Genomic DNA, 27,782 nt, shown 5'->3' with positions numbered 1-27,782 from the left:
CAAAATGCACACAGAAATGTGCATAGACGACCCGCATGGTCAAACACTTACCAGTTGAATCCATAGACCCGTCTGCCAGAGGCAGAGCTGTAATTTATCTGAACATTGGAGCGTGGGTTAAAACAGCGATTCTCAACTGGAGAGTGTCTTATTTTTTTAAATACTCCAGTCTGAACTGAAACGACTAAAACCAGGTAGAAAGTGTGTAGAAATCAAGTAGAACTATTTGGTTGATTTTGTAGTCTGAAACCAGTGAACTTCACATTCCTCATCAAGAATATGGGCAAAATGAAAAATGAGGTACTGTTGTTCCCTTGTCATATAATTTATACATTTACTTTCAAATAGTACTGCAAAAACGTTGGCAACAAACCAAAAATAATCGGCATGTGAATATTGGATCGCGGCTGAGACAATCTGGTTCCATTTGGGTCCCGAGGCAAAACCAGTTGAGAACCACTGGGTGAAAACATTTGAATAAGTTGATTTGAATGGCTGGTGGCCAAACCTTTGGGAAGGGCTTAGTACAACTTCTGACGCTTATGTCATTATTGACCGACACATGCTCACAGTGAGGGTATGCGTGCCTGCAGTCTCAAACACACAGCACACAGACTTCAATCACACTTCAAAGCAGGACAATCTTACATGGCAGTTGATGCTTTTACTACGGAAAATATTTATTTGTTTTAATCAAAAACCAAAAAGGACAGAACCCATAAAAGACAAATATAGGTCCCGTGGAGGCAAAAATGTGACTCAACAGTTTATATACAATAAATAAGAATGACAATGGACTCTTTTGGGACACAGTACGAGTGGATTGACCGCAGGGTGCAGGCCTTTAATCCACAGGGTGCAGGCCAATGGGGAAGGCGTATGGCTCTATTCATCTGTGTGAGACAGCGCAGGTGGTATGGAGACTATGAGACTAGCAGAAACCTCATAGTGGTTCATTACATTTCATAAGGCCACCATTGTGTTTTCTCCAGCAGGAACGTCTCTTAGTTTAGGAAACAACACATTCCCTACACACATTATCCGGTATAAAAAGTACTGTGTCATAACGCTGTATTATAAAGCTTGATTGTCTCAACATCCAACCATCGATCAAAGTCCGTCAACATTGTTTTTACTGACCGCACACATGTAGGCTGACTATTACATTGTTATTATTTACATTTACAAAAATAGGGTTCGCTACGAAGACCTTTGGCTTTTGACAGATACTCATATTTATGGACACAGTGTGCTATTCTGAATCCATCCTGACAAAAATCGACAGGAAACCAATACAGAAAGGAAATAGCATTTGAGATAGAAAGCCCCATTACTGTGAAGAAGACCGTCGAGCATTCACAGAGCTCCTTGGCCCCATTCTCATAACACCACCATCACATGAAGGGGAATATCACCATAGAGATACAGAACGAAATACCACTCACTCAAATGTAACAGAGCATAATGGCCAGAGCAAAGGATGTCATCAAATATATAAAGAAGTAAAGCAAATAAGGCAAAATAAAAACAAAGCATGAACACAAAAATATATCAGACGGCGGTGGTACTATTGGAATGGAATAAAAACACAATATAAAAAGAACAACTACATACGATAAAATAATAAAGATATCAAAAAAAGGATTCTATAAATACAGAGAGCCTCCGTCTCCTGCGCCTGCAGAGGGAAGGTCGAAGGTCAGGGGTCAGAGGTAGAGCCCTATGAGGTCTCGTTGACCGTCCTCTCCAGCTCTATGATTTGAGTGCTGTCGTTCACCCTCTGCTCCAGAGACCTGAAGCAGAAGAAGAGAGACGAACCAATAAGAAACTACAGTACTAGACTTTTACTGGCATCAATACCCCAAAATCGTGTCAAAAACAGTTTTTCTGTCCCATACAGTCTCTGATATCATCGCCTACCAGAAGTGTGTGTGTGTGTGTCTGTTACCTGTGCAGGTCTAATAGCAGGGGTTTCTGTGGATTCGCATCACTGTTGTTGAAAGGTGAGCGTGTCTCAGCACGGTGTGACTCCTCCCCTTTCTGCTGCTTTTTCTCAGAGCGCCACGCTGCCATGACGACCGTGGGCCTCTCCAACTGGTCAGGATAGTCCCCGCCCAGACCCAGAAGGTGTGGCTCGTCCAGCCCTCTCTCCTCATAGGACAGCAGGCTCCTGGACTTCACTGTGAAGGATCATGGGTAAAAAATATATATATATTTTTTTTTAATAAAAAAACATCTGATCACATCATGTCCAGAAAGGAGAAAGTACTCAATGACATGCCTACCTTAATCTTTTACATATTTCCTTGTTGAAATGTCTTTTGGTTTTTAGGGATGGTATAATCCTTTGATATGATCAAGTCTACTACTGATGCAATCCTACATCCCTGCAACCCTCTTAACAAGATTTACAAATGAAGTCTTATGAAAAGGATTACACACAAAAAAAAAAACAACAACCCAACCCTACCAACAGTAAACCTTGCTCTGTACATAGCCTACATCCAGATTGTTCTACTGTAGGGCGGACTGCCAGCAACACTGATACTGGGCTCTGTGGCAAACAGGCTGTGTGTGGGAGGGAGAAGAGCGGCAGGGGGAGCAAAGATCAGTCATCATTAAAATGGCTGCATTGCAGCTTAATCATGCTAATGATAGTCCCGCTGAATGGGAAACGACGACATTCAAGTGTACACTCTTTCCAGGAGGCCACGCCAAAACACTCAAAAAAAGGTGTGTGTGTGTGTGCGTGTGCGACTGGTAGGATTACAGAACACTGCTAGTCCCTCAGCACTCAGAGATTCAGAGCTAATGCCTCGCTCGCACACACACTATAAAAAGATCAGCATTAATCCATGAAACATGAATGTGCAACGTATGACTGACTGAGTGTGTGTGTGTGTGTACACAGTACCTGTAGCTGTGTAAGACTCCTGCATGGCCATGTCTCTAGAGAGGCCAGTCTCTGTGATGGAGGAGCAGGGACCCAGGCTGGGGTAGAAACTCCCTAGGAACACAGCGAAGCACAGCACCACCACCTAGACACACACCCCCGATATGTCAGTAGGCTCCACAGTCAAGCATTTACATGAAAAGGACAAGATAGTCTGCCCACAACAGCTGACACACAGAGCATGCAGGAGTTATATAAAATGAAAAGCAAAAGGTTATCCAATCAATATGAAACACAAATGCGCGCTCGCGCGCACACACACACACACCACACACACACACACACACACACACACACACACAGGGCTGAGCGTTGTGTTGGGGAGTCTCACCATGAGGCAGGAGGAGGTCTGGGTGCCAGTGACTTTGCAGGAGCGGGGAACCTTCCCTGCCACCACCGCCTGCAGAGAGTGCAGCTGTTGTATTAGAGTCCTAGGGAGAGGTGACGAGGGGAGAGAGGGGGGAAAGGGAGAGGGCATGAGGGTAGAGGGGATGGGGAGTGGAGAGCTTAGTCATAGACACACACACCCCGCCGAAGACAATACACAGGCGCGCATTCTCACACGCGCGCATTCTCACACACGCGCATTCTCTCACACACACACAGCTGAAAAGAACAGCAGAGAATTATACACGTCACTGGACTAACATGTGACTTCACAGACAATGTTACATGGTGTGTATTCGTGCACAAACACATGAAAACACAACTAAACATCACGCTCCGTTCGACTCAGTGAACTGTGTGATACATTTTACAAGGTTGGATTAATAATGTAGGAGAGGATGAAGCACAAAACATACCCTGCAGCACTATATAATGTACGTCTCTTACTTGTTGGTACACTCCAGATTCTCCAGTTTCCTGCGCAGCTCGCTGTTCTCATTGGAGCAGTTCTCCACCCTGTGGACAAAAGGGGGAACTACAAGATCAGTGACAGGTAGAAGGAATAACCAGGGGACACAATGCCTTGACAGAAGTTACTGCTGTACGTGTTTAAAGCACTTTTGAGTTTTATGACTTGTCTTAATAAAGTATTTATCTATAGCATTTGATCACGATGCAAATGAATTACCAAAGAAATAGAAGGGACAAACAAACAAAAAAACGCATCCCCAAAGCAACACATCTGATTTCGCGCTGAATGAGAACATCACGAAAGACTCACTTCTTCTCCAGGGCGTCCATGTACTCCTTCTTCTTTCTGCGGCTCTCTTGAGCAGAGATCTGAAAGAAAGGGTGTCGAAATTACGCCAAGTCATGGCTCAAAGTGTCACTTTAATGTATCACTCTTGAAGTGTGATATTGCATGTCGGGCACAGGCAGAAATAGAAAGTATTAAAGATAAATATATACACAGTGGGGTCGGAAATGATTGTCACCCTTGATAAAGACCAATAATGACTGTATAAAATAATTCTATTTATAATCCTGAATGAGAATACAATGTCTCAGTATTTAAAAACAACATATACAGTCATTATTGCTGATCGTTATCAAGGGCGTCAATCATTTTAGACCCCACTGTATACAGAATATAGTCAACAAAAAATATAAACGCAACATGTAAAGTGTTGGTACCATGCTTCATGATAAAAGATACAAGAAATGTTCCATACGCATTAAAAAGCTGATTTCTCTCAAATGTTGTGCACAAATTTGTTTACGTCCCTGTTAGTGAGCATTTCTCCTTTGCCGAGATAATCCATCCACCTGACAGTTGTGGCATATCAAGAAGCTGATTAAACAGCATGATCATTACACAGGTGCACATTGTGCTGGGGACAATAAAAGGACACTCTAAAATGTGCAGTTCTGTCACAAAACACAATGCCACAGATGTCTCACGTTTTGAGAGAGTGTGCATTTGGCATGCCGACTGCAGGAATGTCCACCAGCGCTCTTTCAAGAAAACGGAATGTTAATTTCTCTACCATAAGCCGCCTTCAACGTCATTTTATAGAATTTGGCAGTATGTCCAACCAGCCTCAAAACTGCAGACCACGTTTAACCACGCCAGCCCAGGACCTCCATATCCAGCTTCTTCACCTCGGGATCATCTGAAACCAGCCACCCAGAGAGCTGATGAAACTGAGGACAACTTCTGTCTGTTTTAAAGCCCTTTGTGGGGAAGAACTCAGTCTGATTGGCTGGGCCTGGCTCCACAGTGGGTGGGTCAGGCTCCCAAGTTGATGGGTCTACGCCCTTCCCAGGCCCATCCATGGCTGCGGCCCTGCCCAGTCATGTGAAATTAAGAATAGGGCCTAATTTATTTATTTCAATTGACTGATTTTCATAAATGAACTCTGAGTAAAATCATTGAAATTGATTCATGTTGCGTTTATATTTATGTTCCTAATTATTGTTTGACATTTCAAACCAGAAATCGTAATCCCAAGTCCCACCTTGTTCTTGATCTTCCTGCGTATCTTCTTCAGGGCTTTCTCCTCCGCCTTGGACAGGGGCAGCTTGGTGGGAACAGGGTAACCCTCGGCAACCAGGGTTCTCCTCTCTTCCTCTGTCAGCAGGAGAGGGCCAGAGCCCTGCAACTTCTACGGGGGGAGAGAGGAATTGTCATCAGAGCCCATCAGATAAACTGACATACTGTATCTTATTTCGGTGACTTCCCTGTATCTGTTCTCTGAATAGTTCCATCGCTCATTCCTTCAGTTTCATGGAGGTTGTCACTGATCTGACCAGGTTGGATTGGTGAACGCAATACGGCGATAACCTCGCATTAACCTATCCAATCTCTCTCAGATCAGTGATCACCTGAAGGAAGGCTGGAAGGATTCATATTCTGCCAACAGGGTCCCTGTATCTTTTCAGTGAATCCCTGGTCCCCAGTCTGTGTTGTACTTACATGTGGGGCGGTGAGAAGAGGGGAGTTGGAGAGGGAGGAGGGTGTGCGCTGAGACACCTTGAGGCCGGCCTGGGATGGCGCAGGGCTGAGGGGAGAGGAGGGGGTGGAGGGGCTCTGGGGGGTGCTGGCGTGTACCGGGCTCTGACTGCCCTCGGAGTCACTGCCGTGGGAGGAGGGAGGGGTGGGTGGCATCTGCAGAGACTCCAGACCTTGTGAGGGGAAACACACACAAACAGGTTACACACTTGCAAACGTTCTCTGGAGATTTATCAACACTAGCATTTACAGACTTTACACATTGGATTGTACTTAATGTCAAAATTATCCATCAGTGGCTAGAAGGGGTCCTCAGAGCAGCACAACACTGATCCGCCTGCATAATAACTATACTGAACAAAAATATAAAACGCAACAACTTAAGATTTTACTGAGTTACAGTTCATATAAGGGAATCAGTCAAAACACATGACATGTCTGGTGAGTATGCAAGCCATGGAAGAACTGGGACATTTTCAACTTCCAGGAATTGTGTACAGATCTTTGCAATATGGGCCGTGTATTATCATGCTCAAACATGAGGTGATGGCGGTGGATGAATGGCACAACAATGGGCCTCAGGATCACATCACGGTATCTCTGTGCATTGAAACTGCCATCGATAAAATGCTATTGTGTTTGTTGTCCGTAGCTTACGCTTGCACATACCATAACCCCACCACAACCATGGGGCACTCTGTTCACAATGTTGACATCAGCAAACGTACTGCCAAATTCTCTAAAACAACGTTGGCATATGGTAGAGAAATTAACATTCCGTTCTCTAGCAACAGCTCTGGTGGAAATTCCTGCAGTCAGCATGCCAATTGCAAAACTTGAGACATCTGTGGCATTGTGTTATGTGACAAAACTGCACATTGTAGAGTGGCTTTTTTATTGTCCCCAGCACAAGGTGCACCTGTGTAATGATCACGCAGTTGAATCAGCTTCTTGATTATGCCATACCTGTCAGGTGGATGGATTATCTTGGCAGCGGTAAATGCTCACTAACAGGGATGTAAACAAATTTGTGCACAAAATTAGAGAAATAAGGTTTTTGTGCGTATGGTAATTTCTGGGATCTTTTATTTTAGCTCATGAAACCAACACTTCACATGTTTCGTTTGTATTTTTTTTTTTAAAGAAACCCACACACTGCTCTGGATAGTATCACTGCTCTGGATAGTATCACTGCTCTGGATAGTATCACTGCTCTGGATAGTATCACTGCTCTTTAATAGGCTTACGTATCGGCCTCCCGACCTTCGTCAAAGCGTTTGTATTTAAAACAAATATTTTGTACATACCATATACATGGTCAAATACTTAAAATACATTCAAAATGTATGCACACATGACTAAGTCGCTTTGGATAAAAGCGTCTGCTAAATGGCATATGTTATGTTATTTAATGAGGTGGAAAGAGTTAGCACAGTATTTGACACGTATATTTGACCCAGGTCTGGGGACTACATACAGAGAGGTTATGAGTAGTGTGGCAGTACGATATGGTGTGCGTCAGGTCTCACCTTTAGGAGACAAGTTGAGGAACTGGTCCACTTCATGAGGCTCCAGTTTGATCTGGATCTCACCAATCTCCTTCGCCTAGATAATCAGACAGCAGAGAGGGACGTTACACGCGTGCATTGTGGGCCTGTCTGCATGTGCTGTGACTCTAGACGTCCTATTACCTTGCTGGCCTTGCCCTGTGTGGCGGTCTGTGGGTTGGGCTTGGGGGCTGGTGGGGCCGGGGCCTCAGTGATGTGGCCCTCAGGGGCCAGAGAGAGGGTTAGGGTGGGCAGCAGGGCTGGAGGGTCACACAGCAACACCTCCATCTGTTCCTCCTGCTCCAGGGACCAATCCTCACCATCTGATTCTAATAGAAAGAGACACGTCGGCATCAACACTGTCACTTACATTAGATACTGTACGTATTGTTCGTTGTCTTGTGCGGCACTGAATGTACACATCTCCACATATGTCTGTATTGCCACCCTCTTCTTATTATAGATGCCGTAGATAGTCCACACATTACAATACGGCATGCACTCTACAACTGCCACTGAGGCCCAAAACCCTCCGCTCTTTCCTCACTCTGCCGTCCCCCTTCTCACCTGCATCGCTCCCCTGCTCCCCAGGCAGATGTGAGACGGGCGACTGGGGCCGGGAGTCCCCACACAGGGAGTAGGAGTGCTCCGCCTGGATGTGGGGCGGCAGCGGGGAGGACGGGGTGAAATCCTCCCCCTCGTCCATGGCCTCTCCTTCCCGGCCGGAGAGGAAGGGGTCGCTCAGCAGCTGGCCCAGCAAAGCATCCTGGGAAAAATCATCCAGGAGGTCTGTGAAGTGCTGTTAAGGGGTGAGGGGGGGGGGCGAGATTTTAATGATAGACTGATGTTAATGAGACTGACAAAAGACATGCGAAACAGACTTAAGGCTAAGAGCACAGACGGACACAGACATGATATCATCTAGTCATCACACTGTCTAGTTATTACACCATATACCATGTCATTATTATAGCATATACCTGTACCTGTAGCTAGTCTGTAATTACTGCCTATAAAAGCTATTTAATGGCTATCAGCACTTTCCTTTGAGAAAAGCCTCCCCCCAGGCCAGCAACAAACAGCCAATCACAGAGCTGTAAAATCCCCTCTCCTCCAGTGACAACAGAGGCTGATATGGCTCCAACCAATCAGAGCGGCCATATCTCATCCTCCCATCTCTCAATGCGGTGAGACGTTTTGAGTAAAGGCCAAGGCCGGCAGCCATCTTCTCCACTTCTCCTCCATTCTTTCTTCCTTCCATCCCCCCCCGATCCTACCCTCAGAGCATTCCTCCATGCACATTCCTTCCAGTCTTCCTTTCTTGACGTGACCTGAAAACTCATCTCTCGTCCCTGCTTGGGACAGGTTAGGACAGGCCTCTCAACCTCAGCTGTCCAATGTTTCTTCCTCTCTCTGCCCTCCGCTTTTTAGATTCCCTACCTCTGTGTCGTCATGAAGACCTTCGGGTCAAAGAAATGCACTCAATAAACTGAGGGAGCATTCGATGTGTGTGACGGTACTGTACCCTGCACTTGAAAGTCTTATCAGATGGGTGTATACTAATATAACCATCTACCTCTATGCCACTTTCTGCTTTTCAGGTTATGTACTTCTTTAAGTCTATTTAACAGGACCTACCTAATAATGCCTATCAGCCAGCTGGAACAGTAATAATGGTCTGACTATGCAATATTTTTGGGGGAGCTAATAACTACATTGAAACAGCTTGCCAGTTTGCATCAACAGCAGTTCATCATGTCTTCTGTGAGCCAGTGGAGGACAGGGAATATAAAGTACATAGCCTAACGAGACAACCGTTGAATAGCACGTGTTTTGTCGCCCGTTCGCGAACACAAAAAAACATGCTTTTGGTTGGTTTCACGCAATGATGTAGAGTGCCTTCAGAAAGTATTCCGACCCCTTGACCTCTTCCACTTTTTGTTACATTACTGCTTTATTCTATTCTAAATGGATTAAATTTTAAAAAACACTCAGCAATCTACACACAGTACCCTATTATGACAAAGTGAAAAACAGGTTTAGAAATTTTTGCAAATGTATCAAATGAAACCGAAATACCTTATTTACATAAGTATTCAGAACCTTTGCTATGAGACTCGAAATTGAGCACAGGTGCATCCTGTTTTCCCAATGATCATCCTTGAGATGTTTCTACAACTTGGTTGGAGTCCACGTGTGGTAAATACAATTGATTGGATATGATTTGGAAAGGTACACACCTGTCTATATAAGGTCGCACAGTTGACAGTGCATGTCAGAGCAAAAACCAAACCATGAGGTCGAAGGCATTGTTCATAGAGCTCCGAGACAGGATTGTGTCGAGGTACAGATCTGGGGAAGACTACCAAAATGCATTGAAGGTTCTCAAGAACACAGTGGCCTCCCTCGTTCTTAAATGGACTAAGCTTGGAACCACCAAGAGTCTTCCTAGAGCACTCCACCAATCAGGCCTTTATGGTAGAGTGGCCAGACGGAAGCCACTCCTCAGTAAAAAAGGCACATGACAGCCAGCTTGGAGTTTGACAAAAGGCACCTAAAGACTCTCAGACCATGAGAAACAAGATTCTCTGGTCTGATGAAACCAAGATTGAACTCGTTGGCCAGAATGCCAAGCGTGACATCTGAAGGAAGCCTGGCACCATCCCTACGGTGAAGCATGGTGGTGGCAGCATTATGCTGTGGGGATGTTTTTCAGCGAGTCTAGTGTGGATCGAGGTAAAGATGATCGGAGCAAAGTACAGAGAGAGATCCTTGATGAAAACCTGCTCCACAGTGCTCAGGACCTCAGACTGGGGTGAAGGTTCATTATCCAACAGGACAATGACCCTAAGCACACAGCCAAGACAATGCAGGAGTGGCTTCGGGACAAGTCTCTGAATGTCCTTGAGTGGCCCATCCAGAGCCCGGACTTGAACCCGATATAACATCTCTGGAGAGACCAGAAAATACCTGTGCAGCAACTCTACTCATCCAACCAGACAGAGCTTAAAAGGATCTGCTGAGAAGAATGGGAGAAAGTCCCTAAATACAGGTGTCCCTAGCTTGTAGCGTCATACCCATTTTCCCCTGAATTTAACCCATGGTGGGATGACTAGGATAATTTCTGGTGTACAGAAATGCTCTTTCTGGTGTACAGAAAGAGACAGAAACGCTCTTTCTGGTGTACAGAAATGCTCTTTCTGGTGTACAGTAATGCTCTTTCTGGTGTACAATAATGCTCTTTCTGGTGTACAATAATGCTCTTTCTGGTGTACAATTTCTGTCACTGAGAAGGTCACCAATTTTTGACTCAGACCGCTGGATAGATAACATGTAACAGAGTTCTGTGTTCTGGACTTGTAATGAACTGCATTACAGATGTGGGGTCTTAATTCGAGACAGTTTGCTATAGCAGGAAAAGAATCCTTCAGAAACAGGAAATGTGAATTATGTGGATTATAATTCATGGACATTATGGGTTAATACATTTTTAGTAAGGGAAAATTAAGTCTTTAATTTTAAAGTGGAAATTACAAACGTCAGAAGACTTTTTAAACCCAAGATACACTACACGTTTTGAATTTCCTGCACTCCTGCAAAGTTCTCCTGCAACAGGATGATCAAATTAAGACCCTACATCTGTAAAAGTGTATACCCCCACTGCTATATATCTCCATAGACATATAATGTGTGCGTGTGTCTGTATGTTTGCCTGCGCGTATGTGTGTGTGTCAGAGAGTGGGGATGATGTTGTACAGTAGGGAACCGTGTTACTGTAGAGCTGAGGAAAGGGTAGCAGGGAGGGAGTGATGTTTCAATGTGTTGCTCATTAACAAAAGACCCACAGAGACAACAACCTCGTGAAACAAAGGCCTTTTCACTCACAACAACTTCCACAGCTGTTTAGAAGGTAAAACAAGCCGTCTTTAACTTCATGTTTAAAACTAATAAGACAAAACACCAGAGGCATTTAAAGTACGCACTTTATTAAAAAACGAATAGGCCTACAGATTTCACAGTAATGCTAAGAAGCATTACTCCATAGGATTTGGAGACAACAGTTCAGGTTGTACTGCAGTGTGCTGGAAACCACTGAGTCAGCCAAACAGTTACGTTATTGTCCTGATTCCACCCCAAGTTCAGTTCCTTGGAAGTACATGCATAACTAATAACCTTCACCTGCTCTAGACTAGAGTTCTGTCTCCGGGCAGAACTCACAGACCTGAGCCAATAGGAATATTAGTCAGAGAGGGCCGGTCTCTAAAATGCTACAGTGGGGGATAGGAAGCTTCTAGAAAATGTGTCTGGGTAGCATCTCAGAGAGTGGGCAGAGAAAACACTTCATGGATATCATCTAGTTGGAAAACAGAGAGCAACATTCAGGGGAAAAGGGTGGAATGACAAATAGGAAAAGAAAAGACAGCAGGCGGAAAAAGTGATGAACTCTCCCTGGAGAATGTGAAAGGAGTAAGAAGGAGAGGGGGACGGAGCGAGAAAGAAAGAGAGAGGGAGGACAAGGAGAGAGGGAGCGCAAGGAGAGAAGGGTAGAGATGGCAGGAGGCCAGGCATGTGGGTTCAAGTTACAGTCTGATTCAGGCCAAGACAGAGAAAGACAGAAAGCGAGCGAGGGAGAGAGACAAAACTGACCACTCGCCATTGGAATGTTCTTTCTGCTCTTTTTCCACTTATACAATTTTCTACATGTACAGCTGAAAGGGAACTCCATACAAATGCAAGTCTGTCCAGTGGACCGACTACAGTAGAGAGTCAGAGTGACCTCTTTAACTCGACTCTACACGCTAAACATCCCGTTACACACCCAGTTATACCCTAGTAGTTTCCCTATATGGCTCTATATACTCTAAACCACCATAGGAAACACTCAGTCCTGTACACATGACTTAAATAGTACCCAAACAACTCATATAATACACACACATACTACTGTATGACTCCCAACTCTCCATAAGGAGTCATGTGGGCATATATAAGGGGTAGGACTTCAGATACTTTTCAGGCATGTCTCTCTGTAATCCTCTAACAGGCCTGGTGTGTGTGTGTGTTTAGTTAGTATGTTTATATTAACACACACACTAGAGGTCGACCGACTATGATTTTCCAAAGCCGATACCGATTATTGGAGGACGAAAAAAAGCTGATCGCCCGATTTTTATATATACATTATATACACTGCTCAAAAAAATAAAAGGGAAATGTAACTCCAAGTCAATCACACTTCTGTGAAATCAAACTGTCCACTTAGGAAGCAACACTGATTGACAATACATTTCACATGCTGTTGTGCAAATGGAATAGATAACAGGTGGAAATGATAGGCAATTAGCAAGACACCCCCAATAAAGGAGTGGTTCTGCAGGTGGTGACCACAGACCACTTCTCAGTTCCTATGCTTCCTCGCTGATGTTTTGGTCACTTTTGAATGCTGGCGGTGCTTTCATTCTAGTGGTAGCATGAGACGGAGTCTAGAACCCACACAAGTGGCTCAGGTAGTGCAGCTCATCCAGGATGGCACATCAATGCGAGCTGTGGCAAGAAGGTTTGCTGTGTGTCAGCGTAGTGTCCAGAGCATGGAGGCGCTACCAGGAGACAGGCCAGTACATCAGGAGACTTGGAGGAGGCCGTAGGAGGGCAACAACCCAGCAGCAGGACCGCTACCTCCGCCTTTGTGCAAGGAGGAGCAGGAGGAACACTGCCATAGCCCTGCAAAATGACCTCCAGCAGGCCACAAATGTGCATGTGTCTGCTCAAACGGTCAGAAATAGACTCCATGAGGGTGGTATGAGGGCCCGACGTCCACAGGTGGGGGTTGTGCTTACAGCCCAACACAGTGCAGGACGTTTGGCAGTTGCCAGAGAACACCAAGATTGGCAAATTCGCCACTGGCGCCCTGTGCTATTCACAGATGAAAGCAGGTTCACACTGAGCACATGTGACAGACGTGACAGAGTCTGGAGACGCCGTGGAGAACGTTCTGTTGCCTGCAACATCCTCCAGCATGACCGGTTTGGCGGTGGGTCAGTCATGGTGTGGGGTGGCATTTCTTTGGGGGGCCACACAGCCCTCCATGTGCTCGCCAGAGGTAGCCTGACTGCCATTAGGTACCGAGATGAGATCCTCAGACATCTTGTGAGACCATATGCTGGTGCGGTTGGCCCTGGGTTCCTCCTAATGCAAGACAATGCTAGACCTCATGTGGCTGGAGTGTGTCAGCAGTTCCTGCAAGAGGAAGGCATTGATGCTATGGACTGGCCCGCCCACTCCCCAGACCTGAATCCAATTGAGCACATCTGGGACATCATGTCTCGCTCCATCCACCATATATATATATATATTTGTAATAATGACAATTACAACAATACTGAATTAACACTTATTTTAACTTAATATAATACATCAATAAAATCAATTAAGTCTCAAATAAATAATGAAACATGTTCAATTTGGTTTAAATAATGCAAAAACTAAGTGTTGGAGAGTGCAATATGTGCCATGTAAAACATATGAAAGCTGGTGGTTCCTTTTCCTTTGAAGTCTTCAACATTCCCAGGAAAGAAGTTTTAGATTGTAGTTATTATAGGACTATTTTCTCTCTATACCATTTGTATTTCATATACCTTTGACTATTGGATGTTCTAATAGGTACTATAGTATTGCCAGCCTAATCTCGGGAGTTGATAGGCTTGAAGTCATAAACAGCGCAACGCTTGAAGCACAGGGAAGAGCTGCTGGCAAATGCAGGAAAGTGCTGTTTGAATGGACGCTTACGAGCCTGCTGCTGCCTACCACCACTCAGTCAGACTGCTCCATCAAATATCAAATCATAGACTTAATATAGTACCACACAGAAATATGAGTCTTAGGTCATTAATATGGTAAAATCCGGAAACTATCATTTCGAAAACAAAACGTTTATTCTTTCAGTGAAATACGGAACCGTTCGGTATTTTATCTAACGGGTGGCATCCCTAAGTCTAAATATTGCTGTTACATTGCACAATCTTCAATGTTATGCCATAATTATGTACAATTCTGGCAGATTAATTATGGCCTTTGTTAGGAAGAAATGGTCTTCACACAGTTCGCAACGAGCCAGGCGGCCCAAACTGCTGCATATACCCTGACTCTTCTTGCACAGAACGCAAGAGAAGTGACACACTTTCCCTAGTTAAAATAAATTAATGTTAGCAGGCAATATTAACTAAATATGCAGGTTTAAAAATATATACTTGTGTATTGATTTTAACAAAGGCATTGATGTTTATGGTTAGGTACACATTGGTGCAACGACAATGTTTGTTTGGCAAATGCGCTTGTTAAATCACCCATTTGGCGAAGTAGGCTGTGATTCAATTATAAATTTACAAGCACTGCATCGATTATATGCAACGCAGGACAAGCTAGATAAACTAGCGATATCATCAACCATGTGTAGTTAACTAGTGATTATGTTAAGATTGATTGTTTTATATAAGATACGTTTAATGCTAGCTAGCACCTTACCTTGGCTCCTTGCTGCACTCGCATAACAGGTAGTCAGTCTGCCACGCAGTCTCCTCATGGAGTGCAATGTAATCGGCCATAATCGAAAACTTGAAATCAGCCCTAATTAAAATCGTCCATTCCGATTAAATCGGTCAACCTCTGACACACACACACACACACAAAATGGGCCTCGTGTTTACTGTCTAAAAAGTGTCTCACCCTGCATCTGGCCTGTGTTTGGGTAGGGGAGAAGAGAGAGAGGTAGGCAGGGGTAGAGAGGGGAAAAGAGAGGAGGGGAGAGGGGGAGACAAGTTGGAAGAGAGGTGAGGTGAGGGGAGAGAAGGTTATAGAAGAGGAAGTAAGAGGGTAAAGGAGAAAGGACTGCTGGCTACGTCACATCGAATCCATAACCAACAGAAAATGTACAACCCCATCACTGGCGCTCACGTCTCCTAGCAACAGAACAGCCGACCCCAGCGATTGTCACACAGAAATCACAGAAAATCTGGACCCTTACCAGGACAACCACCGACAGACACACCCCTATCCATCATGTTTGTCCCTTGTCAACATGTGTTGTGTGACAGTTATGGTTTGGTGAGATGATGATGGTGATGGTGAACAAACTGTTGGGTGTTGACTAGCTTCACAAGAGGAAGAAGAAGAGGAGGAGAAGGGAAGAGAGGAATGAAGCTCTGGCAGTTTTCTAGGGAGAGGTTAGACTGTCGAGGCCTACTGAACCACAGCCCTCTCCCTCTCTCAGTCATTGCCTTGACTATTCAGGGACATAAAATGGAGGAGGGGGCTGGGGCGGTGGGGTTGTGGTGGTGTGTGAGGCCTAGTCGTACAGGGGGATGTGGGTCGTTGGGCTAGGCTCCCTCTGCTCCAGAGGTGCTCCTGATGGGAGGGAAGGCCTCTTCTTGGTCTTAGGCCTGGCACAGAGGCAGCTGGGGTGGGCGTGAGGGAAGGGTGAGGTAATGGGGGGAGAGGTGTTGTTAGGGGTGTTTGGGTGAGGGGCTGTAAGCTGACTCTCTTGACTCCTTCTCCAGCTGGTAGATGGATGGTTTCTGCAGACACACACATACACACACACACACACACACACACACACACACGGGGCTAATGTTGAAGTCGAGGGTGATGAGAAGGTGGTCTGTCATGTCTGACCCCCCCAGGGCATAAATGTGTGTGTGTTTGTGTGTGTTTAGTGTGTTTAGGCAAAAGGGAGGAAGTCGGTCAAGCACGGGGGAAGGGAAGAGGCGGAATTGATGACGCAATACCTTCCCTTGAAAAACATAAACCAGATGTGCACCAATAGAGGGAAGAAATTACTCACACACACAAGCACAGCCCACATGGGCACAAGGGTCATCTTCCTTGTGTGTGTGCGCATGAGGCTGTACCTTGCCCTGGACTCTTCCTTGTGTACTGACTCACTGATAAATGACACACACAAACACTCACACACTCACTCACACACACACACACACACATTTGCTTTGGATGCCTGCCACCTAGTCATGTAGCATTACTCATTGAATCACAGTCAGCACGTCCCCGTTCTAACACTCTAAACCCTAAGACTGATGGCTCAGATAGCAGGAAGGACAGGGTGTCTTCAACAGATCACCAACTCAGAAACAACAACGATAAAGACTGAGGCCCTGTTCTGACTGTTGTGGTTGGCTGATATTGGTGTTATTCCCAGCAGGGATAAACACACTCCAGGCCTGGAGCTCCAGCTGTATCTGGGGGTTATCAAGGCTGACGGCACGGCAGAGGCCAGGAAACAGGGCTCAGACTGGGGGGTTTGGTGGGGTTCCAGACTGGCAGGCTGCTGGGGGGGGCTGAAGGGACCAACTGAAGCCAGGGGTGTGTTCCTATCCTTTGGACTAACGCAATGCTACGATCCAATCCCATGGTCAGCCTCCAAAGAAACAGGATCGGGATAGAAAATGTTATTTTCTGTTTTGTTTTCATTAACAGAACACTGAAGCTCATGCAGCATTCTTCACATTTTAAACGTTTGTGACGATTCATTTCAACCAAAAAAAAACGGCCGCTACGTGACCCAGTTATCCCCCTTCGAGCAGGGTGAAGGGTGAAGAGTCCGAATGACCGGTGAGACCATGCTGATCAGATAGGATTTAGGTGGAGGAGAGGGGGAAGGGTTTGTCTGTAACTCCAGGATACTAATACCAGTGGGAGTGATGCTTAACCAGTGTGATATGTAGACTGTCCACAACACTGTGTGTTTCAGGAAGATAATCACTAGAAGTAGTGTGAATTGAGACGGGGACGGGGACGGGGGGACGGACTACTGCATGATAAAAGGACATGGCTAAATTCCATTAGTGTAGTAAAGGGTACATTGACACCACAGGCGGCTGGCTGGCTGGTGGCACCTTAACTGAAATGCTGGAACGGAACATATGGAACGATAGCAAACCCATCAAACACATCTCTTCCGTGTGCTTGATACCGTTCCATTCGCTTCATTCCATAATTGATTATGAGCCGTCGTCCTCTCACCGCCCCCCGGTGATTTGCACCCTCTTGCCCATATGGTGCACTGCTTTCGAAAAGCAGTTCACTTTAATGGGAAAGTGTGTATCCTGCGTGGCTTTAGGGAGGGCAGTTGGATTTGAAAAAGACGACTTTAAAAGTAGCAAAAAATAAATAAAAGTAGGTGAAAGTGGTGCAAATAGAATTGGCTGTTTGTGGAATCTCAGATCGTCTTCAATGACTGACCGTTGAGCTCATGAGTTGAACATCCTCGGGGTCAAAGTTCAGACAGTGACTCACAGTGTTATCAGTCACACGCACCACTGACAGTCCGACTACAGCAGCAGGATCCGAGATGGAAATAGGGAGGGAGGGAAGAAGGGAACACGAGAGAGAGAGATAGAGACAAGAGGCTGGAAGATGACTAGTGTCTATCTTCCTGTCTCCCATGGTTTCCTACCAAGGCAGCTTAATTGAGTCCAAAACTCACACACCCCTCTTCGGTGACATTGAACTTTACCCCAAACCTGCTCTGACACAGTGACCGGCCATGCAGTCACTCTGCCCCACTGACGTCCTTCAACTGTTGACCAAGCGTTCGCTCTGTGTAAGTGTAGTGGGTGTTGTTAAATGGAGTCACAGTCCCCTTCAGCATAAGGGCTTCCAGCGAAAGGCTTATACATGCCTGCTGAGAGAAACAACTTGTTCAATCATGTATGTATTAAGTTGTTTGGAAAGCACTCAATACGTGTCTCTCTGGTTGACATCGTCTAATAGGGAAAATGGTGTCAATGTAAAAATGCAGGGAGACAGAGGGATCAGAGAGGTGAAGGAGCTTTGTGTTTAGACTATGGGGCAGGAGCAGGCATGTTCCCCTTGGCTGTCCCTTCCCCCACCCGGCCTCAAGGGAAGAGAGGAGCAAAAGCAGGGATAGAGGAAGGAGTAGGTTATAGGGTTAAATAGGGAGCGGGTGAGAGAGATGGAAGGGACGGAGGATATGGAGTGAACACGTGTGAACAGCCCAGGAAATGGGTGCTAGGCGATAAAAAAAAAGAGAAGAAGATTAAAACACAAACTACTGTGCCCTGATCCTAAACGTCTCGTTCTAAATTCAAATCAAATCAAATGTTATTGGTCACATACACATGGTTAGTAGATGCTACTGCGAGTGTAGTGAAATGCTTATGCTTCAAGGTCTGACAGTGCAGCAGTATCTAACAGATAATATCTAACAAGTACACAACAAAACCTAATATCGAAAAAAAATCCACAACAAAACCTAATACACACAATCTAGTAAAGGAATGGGATAAGAATCTATAAGTATAAAATATATGGATGAGCAGTGACAGAGCGGCTAAGATGCAATAGATAGTAAAGAATAGTGAAGGATACAGTCTACATTATGTACTGTACATATGAGATGACTAATGCGAGATATGTAAACATTATTAAAGTGTCATTGTTAAAGTGATTAGTGTTCCATTTATTAAAGTGGCCAATGATATCAAGTCTGTAGGTAGGCAGGTGGTGGCTGTTTAACAATGTGATGGCCTTGCGATAGAAGCTGTTTTTCAATCTCTCTGTCCCAGCTTTGATGCACCTGTACTGACCTCGCCTTTTAGATGGAAGCGGGGTGAACAGGCAGTGGCTCGGGTGGTTATTGTCCTTTTTGCCTTCCTGTGACATCGGGTGTTGTAGGTGTCCTGGAGGGCAGGTAGTTTGACCAAGGTGATGCGCTGTGCAGACCACACCACCCTCTGGAGAGCCTTGCGGTTGTGGGCGGTGCAGCTGCCCTCTCCTCCTCCCTGTAGGCCGTCTCGCCGTTGTTGGTAATCAAGCCTACTACTGTTGTGTAGTCTGCAAACTTGATGATTGAGTTGGAGGCGTGCATGGCCACGCAGTCGTGGGTGAACAGGGAGTACAGGATGGGGCTGAGAACGCACCCTTGTGGGACACCAGTGTTGAGGATCAGCGGAGTGGAGATGTTGTTTCCTACCTTCACCACCTGGGGGTGGCCCGTCAGGAAGTCCAGGACCCAGTTGCATAGGGCAGGTTCGAGACCCAGGGTCTCAAGCTTAATGATGAGTTTTGGAGGGTACTAGGGTTTTGAATGCTGGACTGTAGTCAATGAACAGCATTTTTACATAGGTATTCCTCTTGTCCAGATGGGATAGGGCAGTGTGATGGCGATTGCATCGTCTGAAAAGAAAATTGAAGTGGGCTGCCTACTGAAGTTCTTCAGTGAATGTAGGGCTACGCAGAAGTCAGTAGTAAGACGACACAGAGAGCAGGGAAATACAAATACAATCACTGGATCGTGTTGCAGAACTCTGATTACTAGGCCAAACTATATCCTTACTAGGCTATGGTAGATTTGGCTCCTCTCCCTTTTTAGGACTGGGACACCATGCCCTACTCTAAAGAGAAACATAGACACCACACACACAGAGAGAGACACACACAGAGAGACACACAGAGAGAGCGAGAGAGAGACAGAGAGAGACACACACAGTACCAGTTAACAGCTAACCAGGGCCTCAAGTGAGGGGATGAAAGAAGGGTGAGTGTAAATGTAGCTGTGCTGTAGAGAGTGGAAGCTAAGCTAGCTGCTGTGGGTTAGGAGTAATGACCCCTCTCACACTCACACACTAATTACAACCTTACAGTAACTATGAATGTCTGGCTTCAGAGCAGAAGAAAAGCTACATGGAGTGTGTAGGAAGTCTTCACAGTGGAGGGGTTGGAGAAACTCTGGTCGAAAGTAGTGCACCAGAAAAGCAAAAAACAAAGTGCCGTTTCCAAAGCAGACATGGTTAAAGAGCAGCCGTTGCCATGGTTACGTGACAGGAAGTTGAGCATGGTACATGTACCTTCCAGTATCACGGATGGTTTCTCTTCAATAAGGATTTATGAAGTTTGAGGAAGAGGCACCCAACACAACACCATAGCGAGGAAGGAGAAAACCCGCCTGAAAAAACGAGGGGGTCATCTTTCTAATGGGATGGTTATTGTTTTGAGTATTGCAAATATTTCCTGTTGTCTGAAGAACCAGAATATCCAGTACAGCACCTCACCCTGGAGCTTATTTAAGTGATAATGCTGAGGAAGCCGGTGTTTGGAAGATATATTCGCACTGACACAAAACTAAAAGGTTGCTACCCAAGCCGGCTGGTTGTACGTTCCATCGGTTCGGTTGCCAGAGACGCGACCCAGTCGTTCAGTCTTTTTGTTCTGTATCGATGGACACGACCAAGCCGTTCGTTCTAAATGTTCCATTGCCATACAGGATGGCGACATTTTTATCCCTTGCTTGCAAGCTAGCCAACTACGGCTAACTTAAAGTCACATCAAACAGTGCAGCCAGAATAACAGAAAAGTAGCTGCATTTGCATTTGTTTAAGCTGTTTTCTAGTGAGATTTATTTGGATACATCCATAACAATGAGCTAATGGCTGGCATAGAAAAAGAGCTCTCTCAACAGGACACTTGTTCAGAGGAGCTAACCGACAACACAATCACTTCAAACTGAAAGTGGAAAGACCGCAAACTAAACTAGCAGTTTTACCTGTTTTCTATTGATAGAAAGAACTATATAAATGCTGATTCGTGATTTCGACTGGCTGAGTTAAACTGGGACATTACTATGGGATATCTGGAGATCAAATATGCAGGTTTATACAAATCTCCACTGTTTAAAGCTAAATGTTAGTCTAAAAGAAATGTGAGAATGTCTAAATGGTTTTTATAGTAGAGAGCAAGTTTAGAAATTGCCTGGCTGGGCTGATGAGACAATGGATTGCAGTCAGATGAAACAGAGTAAATAGGCATTTTAACGCCACGGATTTAGCTGGCGTTAATTTGTGGAATAGACACTGGCTGGAATGCGGTTTTAACCAAATCAGAATTCAGGCTTAGAACCACCTGTTGTATGAAACAGAATAGCAACATGACATACAGTTGAAGTCGGAAGTTTACATACGCTTAGGTTGGAGTCATTAAAACTTGTTTAACCACTCCACATTTCTTGTTAACAAACTATAGTTTTGACAAGTCGGTTAGGACATCTACTTTGTGCATGACAAGTCATTTTTCCAACAATTGTTTTCAGATTATTTCACTTTTAATTCACTGTATCACAATTCCAGTGGGTCAGAAGTTTACATACACTAAGTTGACTGTGCCTTTAAACAGCTTGGAGAATTCCAGAAAATGTCATGGCTTTAGAAGCTTCTGATAGGCTAATTGATATCATTTGAGTCAATTGGAGGTGTACCTGTGGATACATTTCAAGGCCTACCTTCAAACTCAGTGCCTCTTGGCTTGACATCATGGGAAAATCAAAAGAAATGGTAGACCTCCACAAGTCTGTTTTATCCTTGGGAGCAATTTCCAAACGCCTGAAGGTACCACGTTCATCTGTACAAACAATAGTACGCAAGTATAAACATGGGATCATGCAGCCGTCAACGCGTTCTGTCTCCTAGAGATTAACGTACTTTGGTGCGAAAAGTGCAAATCAATCCCAGAACAACAGCAAAGGACCTTGTAGAGATGCTGGAGGAAACAGGTACAAAAGTATCTATATCCACAGTAAAACGAGTCCTAGATCGACATAACCTGAAAGGCCGCTCAGCAAGGAAGAAGCAACTGCTCCAAAACCGCCATAAAAAGCCAGACTACGGTTTGCAACTGCACATGGGGACAAAGATAGTACTTTTTGGAGAAATGTCCTCTGGTCTGATGAAACAAAAATATAACTATTTGGACATAATGACCATCGTTATGTTTGGAGGAAAAATGTAGATGCTTACAAGCCGAAGATCCCAACCGTGAAGCACGGAGGTGGCAGCATCATGTTGTGGGGGTGCTTTGCTGCAGGAGGGACTGGTGCACTTCACAAAATAGATGGTATCATGACGAAGAAAAATTATGTGGATATATTGAAGCAACATCTCAAGACATCAGTCAGGAAGTTTAAGCTTGGTCGCAAATGGGTCTTCCAAATAGACAATGACCCCAAGCATACTTACAAAGTTGTGGTAAAATGGCTTAAGGACAACAAAGTCAAGGTATTGGAGTAGCCATCACAAAGCACTGACCTCAATCCTATAGAAAATTTGTGGGCTGAACTGAAAAAGCGTGTGCGAGCAAGGAAGCCTACAAACCTGACTCAGTTACACCAGCTCTGTCAAGAGGAATGGGCCAAAATTCACCCAACTTATTGTGGGAAGCTTGTGATAGGCTACCCGAAACGTTTGACCCAAGGCAAACTATTTAAAGGCATTGCTATCAAATACAAATTGAGTGCATGTAAACTTCTGACCCACTGGGAATGTGATGAAAGAAATAAAAGCTGAAATAAATCATCCTCTCTACTATTATTCTGACATGTCACATTCTTAAAATAAAGTGGTGATCCTAACTGACCTAAGACAGGGAATGTTTCTATGATTAAATGTCAGGAATTGTGAAAAACTGAGTTTAAATGTATTTGGCTAAGGTGTATGTAATCTTCCAACTTCAACTGTAAATGATACGACATCTAAATATCTGCTGTAGAGAAATATGATTTGTTCCTGATCACAAAGCGCCTCACATGCCTGGGAGGACTAACTGACAGTGACATGCAGAGGGAGGGAAGAAAGAGGTGTGGCATGACAGAAACACAGCTATATATAAACACGAGCCCATGGGTAGGGCTGGAACAGGGACAAACATACAAAAACCACACACGTCAAAGCACATCACCATCATCACAGAAAAAGCTGATTGACAGGCTGTCTAATATATGCAAAGTACACTGTGCTTAACACACTCCGTTCATATGAATGTTTGACACACACACACACACACACAGAGAAAAACAGCACCAAACCTGTGCATGTCCTCTCCCACGGAAATGATCCTCTCCTGAAATGAAGGTGCTGATATTGAACTGGGTTAGGGCAGTGAGTGAATGTGGCATTGTGAGTGTGAATGTGTGCTTGTGTGTTCACACACGTGTGCCATGTGTGTGTGTCCCAGACTGTGACCCTCTCTCCCAGCAGACATCACACAGACGGCCCTTTCAGCCTGGCGGGGAGAGAGAGGAGGTGGGGGTGTCGGGCCTGTTATGAGGGGCCACACAGGATAAGGCTGCCCTGCACCAGTGGAGAACAGGCATCACTCTGTCCACACACACAGCATGAGAGCGCCCACTCTCTGTTTGACTAGCAGAGCGTGTGTGTGTGTGTCCTGTCCTTCATCGGCATGTCCAACCGGCACATACAATACTGAGAGAGAGAAGGAGGGCTCTATTAAAATAAGACTGCCAACCGCACCCTCCATCTACCCCCTCTTAATACATCTCTGAGCTGATTGATGTATTGCACTTTATGTCCTCTGGCGATCAACTTTCTCAGAGAGAATATTCGCATGACACCACAGGGGAGGTTTCAGTAACCTGCATAACCAAACCTGCATGTCAGGGTGATCCTGCTGCCTTTGGCGTCACTACACTCAACACAGATCAGTTTAAACCAGTCATAGTGTTTCCACTGAACACTCCTAGACATAATGGGTTATGAATATGTCCACATGTTAATAGACTACACAAAACATATCTATAAAGTAATTTTAGTATTCAGACCCAGAGAAATACAATCTGCCCATTCAGGCCCATCTCTACTCCCTGACCCCTCCTGTAGCTCTTACTCTTTCTAAATATGGACAGAACAAACACAGAGGCATGCCTGGCGGGTGGCAGACATGTTGGTTTTGGGCATACAGACGTTCTCTTGTGGGCGGCCGGTGGCTTCAGATGTAGGAATCTTAGACCAGGGACTTCCTGTCATCCGAGTGCCTAGGCAGGGTGAGCTGAAGTAGCAGAGCTGTTAATGGACGTTCTCTAACTAATCACTGCTATGACCTCACTGACTCCGTTCTCTTCAGTAGCTCCAACAGTATGGTCTGCGTCTCCAGTCTCCAAGGTGTAAGTTCCGCAGTAGGGCTGTGAGAGAGCGGTCAGGACGTCCATCGGAACTTCCCTTCAACTTTTATAATACCACGATGCACGCAGGAAAAATATACACAGAGATGATAATGACAGAGTATTATTAAACCCATAGATTTAAAGACTAGATCCTAGAGAGCTCCTCCTTTGATCGTCACACAAGGCTGCTACTCGATTAGTTTATGTGGGCTGTACGCAAAATGTCTGTACACAAAATGTCTGTACGCAAAATGTCTGTACCTAGACAGGAGAAGATGAATCATGTCTGTAAAATGTATTATAGAAACAAAGCAATATTGCAGCTGTCTGATATTAGACAGGCTAAACCACGGGATTTGCCGAATAAGACCAAAAACAGGCCACGGGTGCATGACAACGAACAACGACGTATTCTAGATGTTTGCGGAAAAAAACGGACTGTAAGCGCTTCGTAAATATTTAGGGCAGAGATACATTCTCTCTGAGAACTCCTCTGTAAGCAAAAAACACATCGGTGTCTGCCATCAAGTCTATATGAGCTTTTTTGCCTAAGTCAGCCAACTGTCTGTCCTATAAGTTGCCTTTGCTACTGTAAGTGTTAGCATCACGCTGTCGTTTTTCTAAGGACTGATCGGCCCTGGGTATATGAAACATAAGAAAAATAACATCTGACAGTGTGTGACTGTCCTTCAGACTGACTATCTCCTAGCAGACATCTATGAAGAGCGGATGGGGTTTCTAGGTACGGAACGTGAGTGGTGGGGATATGTTGTTGTGGAGCGGAGAGGTTATGACTCCCACCTCAAAAAGACTAGTTGCGTTACCGTGTTAAGAAACAAGAGTAATAGTAGACATGCATGAGTAGCAGAGAGCATTGTACAAATAGAATTAGTCCGGGATTGAGCTGACATATGCAGCCCCCTCGAATGCGGAGTGTTGCCTTTAAAGGGTGCATTGCAGACGAGGCGTGATTGGATTGAATTCAGGCCTTAATAAATCAATAGAAATGGAATGGCATGGCATAAAATGATTGTATTTCAATGTAAAGCACCGATGTATGCTCAACGTCCAGTCTTCCTACGTGATGATTCAACGTTGGTCTGTGCCCAGTGGGAGGGACACGCAGAGAGATGTGCCCTCCTTCCTAACGGGAGATCCAGACGGGGGTCTCAAGAGTACACACACATACCAATCAGTAACAGGGGAGGTTAGAGCTCTGCAGCTGAGAACAGTTGGCATTGTTGTGAGATATGCCATGTCAACAAACCCCATGGAGAGAAAGTGAGTGTGTGTGTGTAGGCTTCAAACCCAAGGAATGGAGAGGGGGGGGCATGGGAGCCTTGAACAAAGACCCTGCTCTGTTCTCTTGCCATCTGAGATGATCAACCTTTTCTCGGCACACACACCAACGGACAAACATTACAAATAAACTACGTGGTGAGTTGATGCCTATTCGGCAGTTAGTTAGCTAGGTGATTGACCGTGCTACTTTGTGTGCGTTGTTTGTTGGCAACCTTGTACGTTTACAAAGTTTTTTGGAACAGATTCCTGTTGGAACGTTCCACAAATTATACCCACCCCCCACACACAGCCTGCTACTCCCTCACTCACACAGCCTGCTACTCCCTCACACAGAGGCTGTACAGTTTCTTCTCACAAAGCCTGGGATTTACCACTCACACAGGCTGTACGGTTCTGCAGGTCTGTGGACACAGTTCCCTGTCCTGGGTTAAGAACAATGGCTTTGCTGGGGGCCACAACACTGGGGCACGTTATCTTACATTGGAACTAGGAAGGTGTAGATGGCAGAAGGGTGGACTTGGTCCAATACACAGATAAAAGATCAGCATGGTGTGGATTCGCTGAGGTTTTAAGATTCCAGCTAGTACACTAATCTAGGGCATTGGAAGAAGTAACGGAAATGTAGTCAGTCACACCAAATATAGACAGCAGAGAAAGTCTCAGCCTAGTGTACAGTAAGTGTCTGGTTCCCATCCATCATTAACTCTGTCACCACAAACCGAATAACTTATCAATTAGCCCATCGACCTACCCCACTCACGGTGGGTCGATGTAGGGCAATGAAGAGGCGAATCATAGTCTGCATTGAAAATAGCAGACTCAATTGAAAATCCTAACAAAAGAAAATAATCTGGATGGCATATTTTCACTAACGTCAACACCCCAGTGAAACCTTGAGAACCTTGGTATGGCAATCAATAATAAGAAAAGTGCTATTGACAAGTGTGGCAGTGGAATAATGGTTCGTATTGTTTATAATATTTGCATATATATAACTTACTGTGCTGTATAAGACATGTTCGTTTTCTCCAGGCTCCGAGAGCTCACTGAGATTCCTATCCCAGTGTAAAAAGGACTCAGTACTGTCCAATATTTCCATCCTTGGCGATGCGACCGCTCTGACTCCTAATGTGTCGTTAGATGACAGTTCCCTTGATGATGATACTTTGCAGCGCAGATAGCAAATACACTCCTTCACACACTTTACAGCGATATCAACCGAAGAATGTTATGTTTTTACTCTGTCCACGCAGTTAATTCAACTTCAGTGAAGAAACGTAGTTATGCAGTTGATGTAACTACAACGCCGTAATATACGCAGCAGTGCTGCCAACAAAGCAGTTATCTCCGAATTACAATATGAAAAGTGAAAAATAGCGTTAGAAGAAGACTGCCCCGTGTTGGCTCTTGTTTATTTTCTTTGCACAGAGTTCCATGGACTTTTTCCCTGATGCAGTTTGCTGCCCACCACCAGAACAGACCAGACAGGCAGGAATGTGGGTGGGGGCGGGGACAAGAGTAGCGACATCTAATTAGACTAAAACACTACAGGGTTTGCATTCCATTTGCGTAGGTTGTATCAAGATAAAGGGCAACATACAATGCAATGGATACACATTTAGCGCAATATCTACAATGTATGTGGAGAAACAATAATTTCGGTCAGAAATTGGAGAATTTGTAACTTCCACACTGCAACAAAAAAAAAAAAACACTCCTGTCCATCTGCGTCATACCAATCGAACGAGTCCTTCTATTCTATTCCAGTCTGACCGTCTGTGACTGACAGGGTTCTGCGACCAATCCAAAGCATTTGAGCCCGAGTATTTGATTGACAAGCGAATAAGCCAATTACATCACATTAACGTAGGTTTTGTAACAAATCAGAGAAAGACAAGAATTCTTCATTCTAAACACGGCCTCCATGGAATGCAAATCAACCAATCAAGTTAAAGCTCTTAAAAAATAAGCCCTTGAGTAGCCAACTTTCTGCTGCAATAACTTAACTTTTTCTGCAATTCCTGAGTGGCCTGCCAAGGAACAGGTCAAAGAGGACATTCTGCTAAGAAACATATTCCACTAATGTGTGGATATTGAAAT

The 27,782-nt window shown here is 44.9% G+C and overlaps 1 protein-coding gene across 1 annotated transcript; it reads right to left on the bottom strand.

Annotated features, from left to right (window-relative positions):
* Nucleotides 1-655: 655 nt before the first annotated feature.
* On the bottom strand, nt 656-27,692 carry LOC115133168 (cyclic AMP-responsive element-binding protein 3-like protein 2). Its single transcript, XM_029666117.2, has 12 exons — nt 26,683-27,692; nt 7,967-8,198; nt 7,544-7,728; nt 7,382-7,457; nt 5,817-6,025; nt 5,359-5,505; nt 4,122-4,180; nt 3,788-3,856; nt 3,285-3,384; nt 2,915-3,038; nt 1,949-2,180; nt 656-1,793 (listed from the first exon to the last, which is right to left on the bottom strand). The coding sequence occupies exons 1-12, from the start codon at nt 26,779-26,781 to the stop codon at nt 1,721-1,723; spliced, it is 1,605 nt and encodes a 534-aa protein (XP_029521977.1). The 5' UTR covers nt 26,782-27,692; the 3' UTR covers nt 656-1,720.
* Between the last annotated feature and the right edge of the window lie 90 nt (nt 27,693-27,782).

This window comes from Oncorhynchus nerka, linkage group LG8 (assembly GCF_034236695.1).
Source record: "Oncorhynchus nerka isolate Pitt River linkage group LG8, Oner_Uvic_2.0, whole genome shotgun sequence".
Classification (NCBI taxonomy): domain Eukaryota; kingdom Metazoa; phylum Chordata; class Actinopteri; order Salmoniformes; family Salmonidae; genus Oncorhynchus; species Oncorhynchus nerka.
This window is presented reverse-complemented; position numbering and strand designations above follow the sequence as displayed.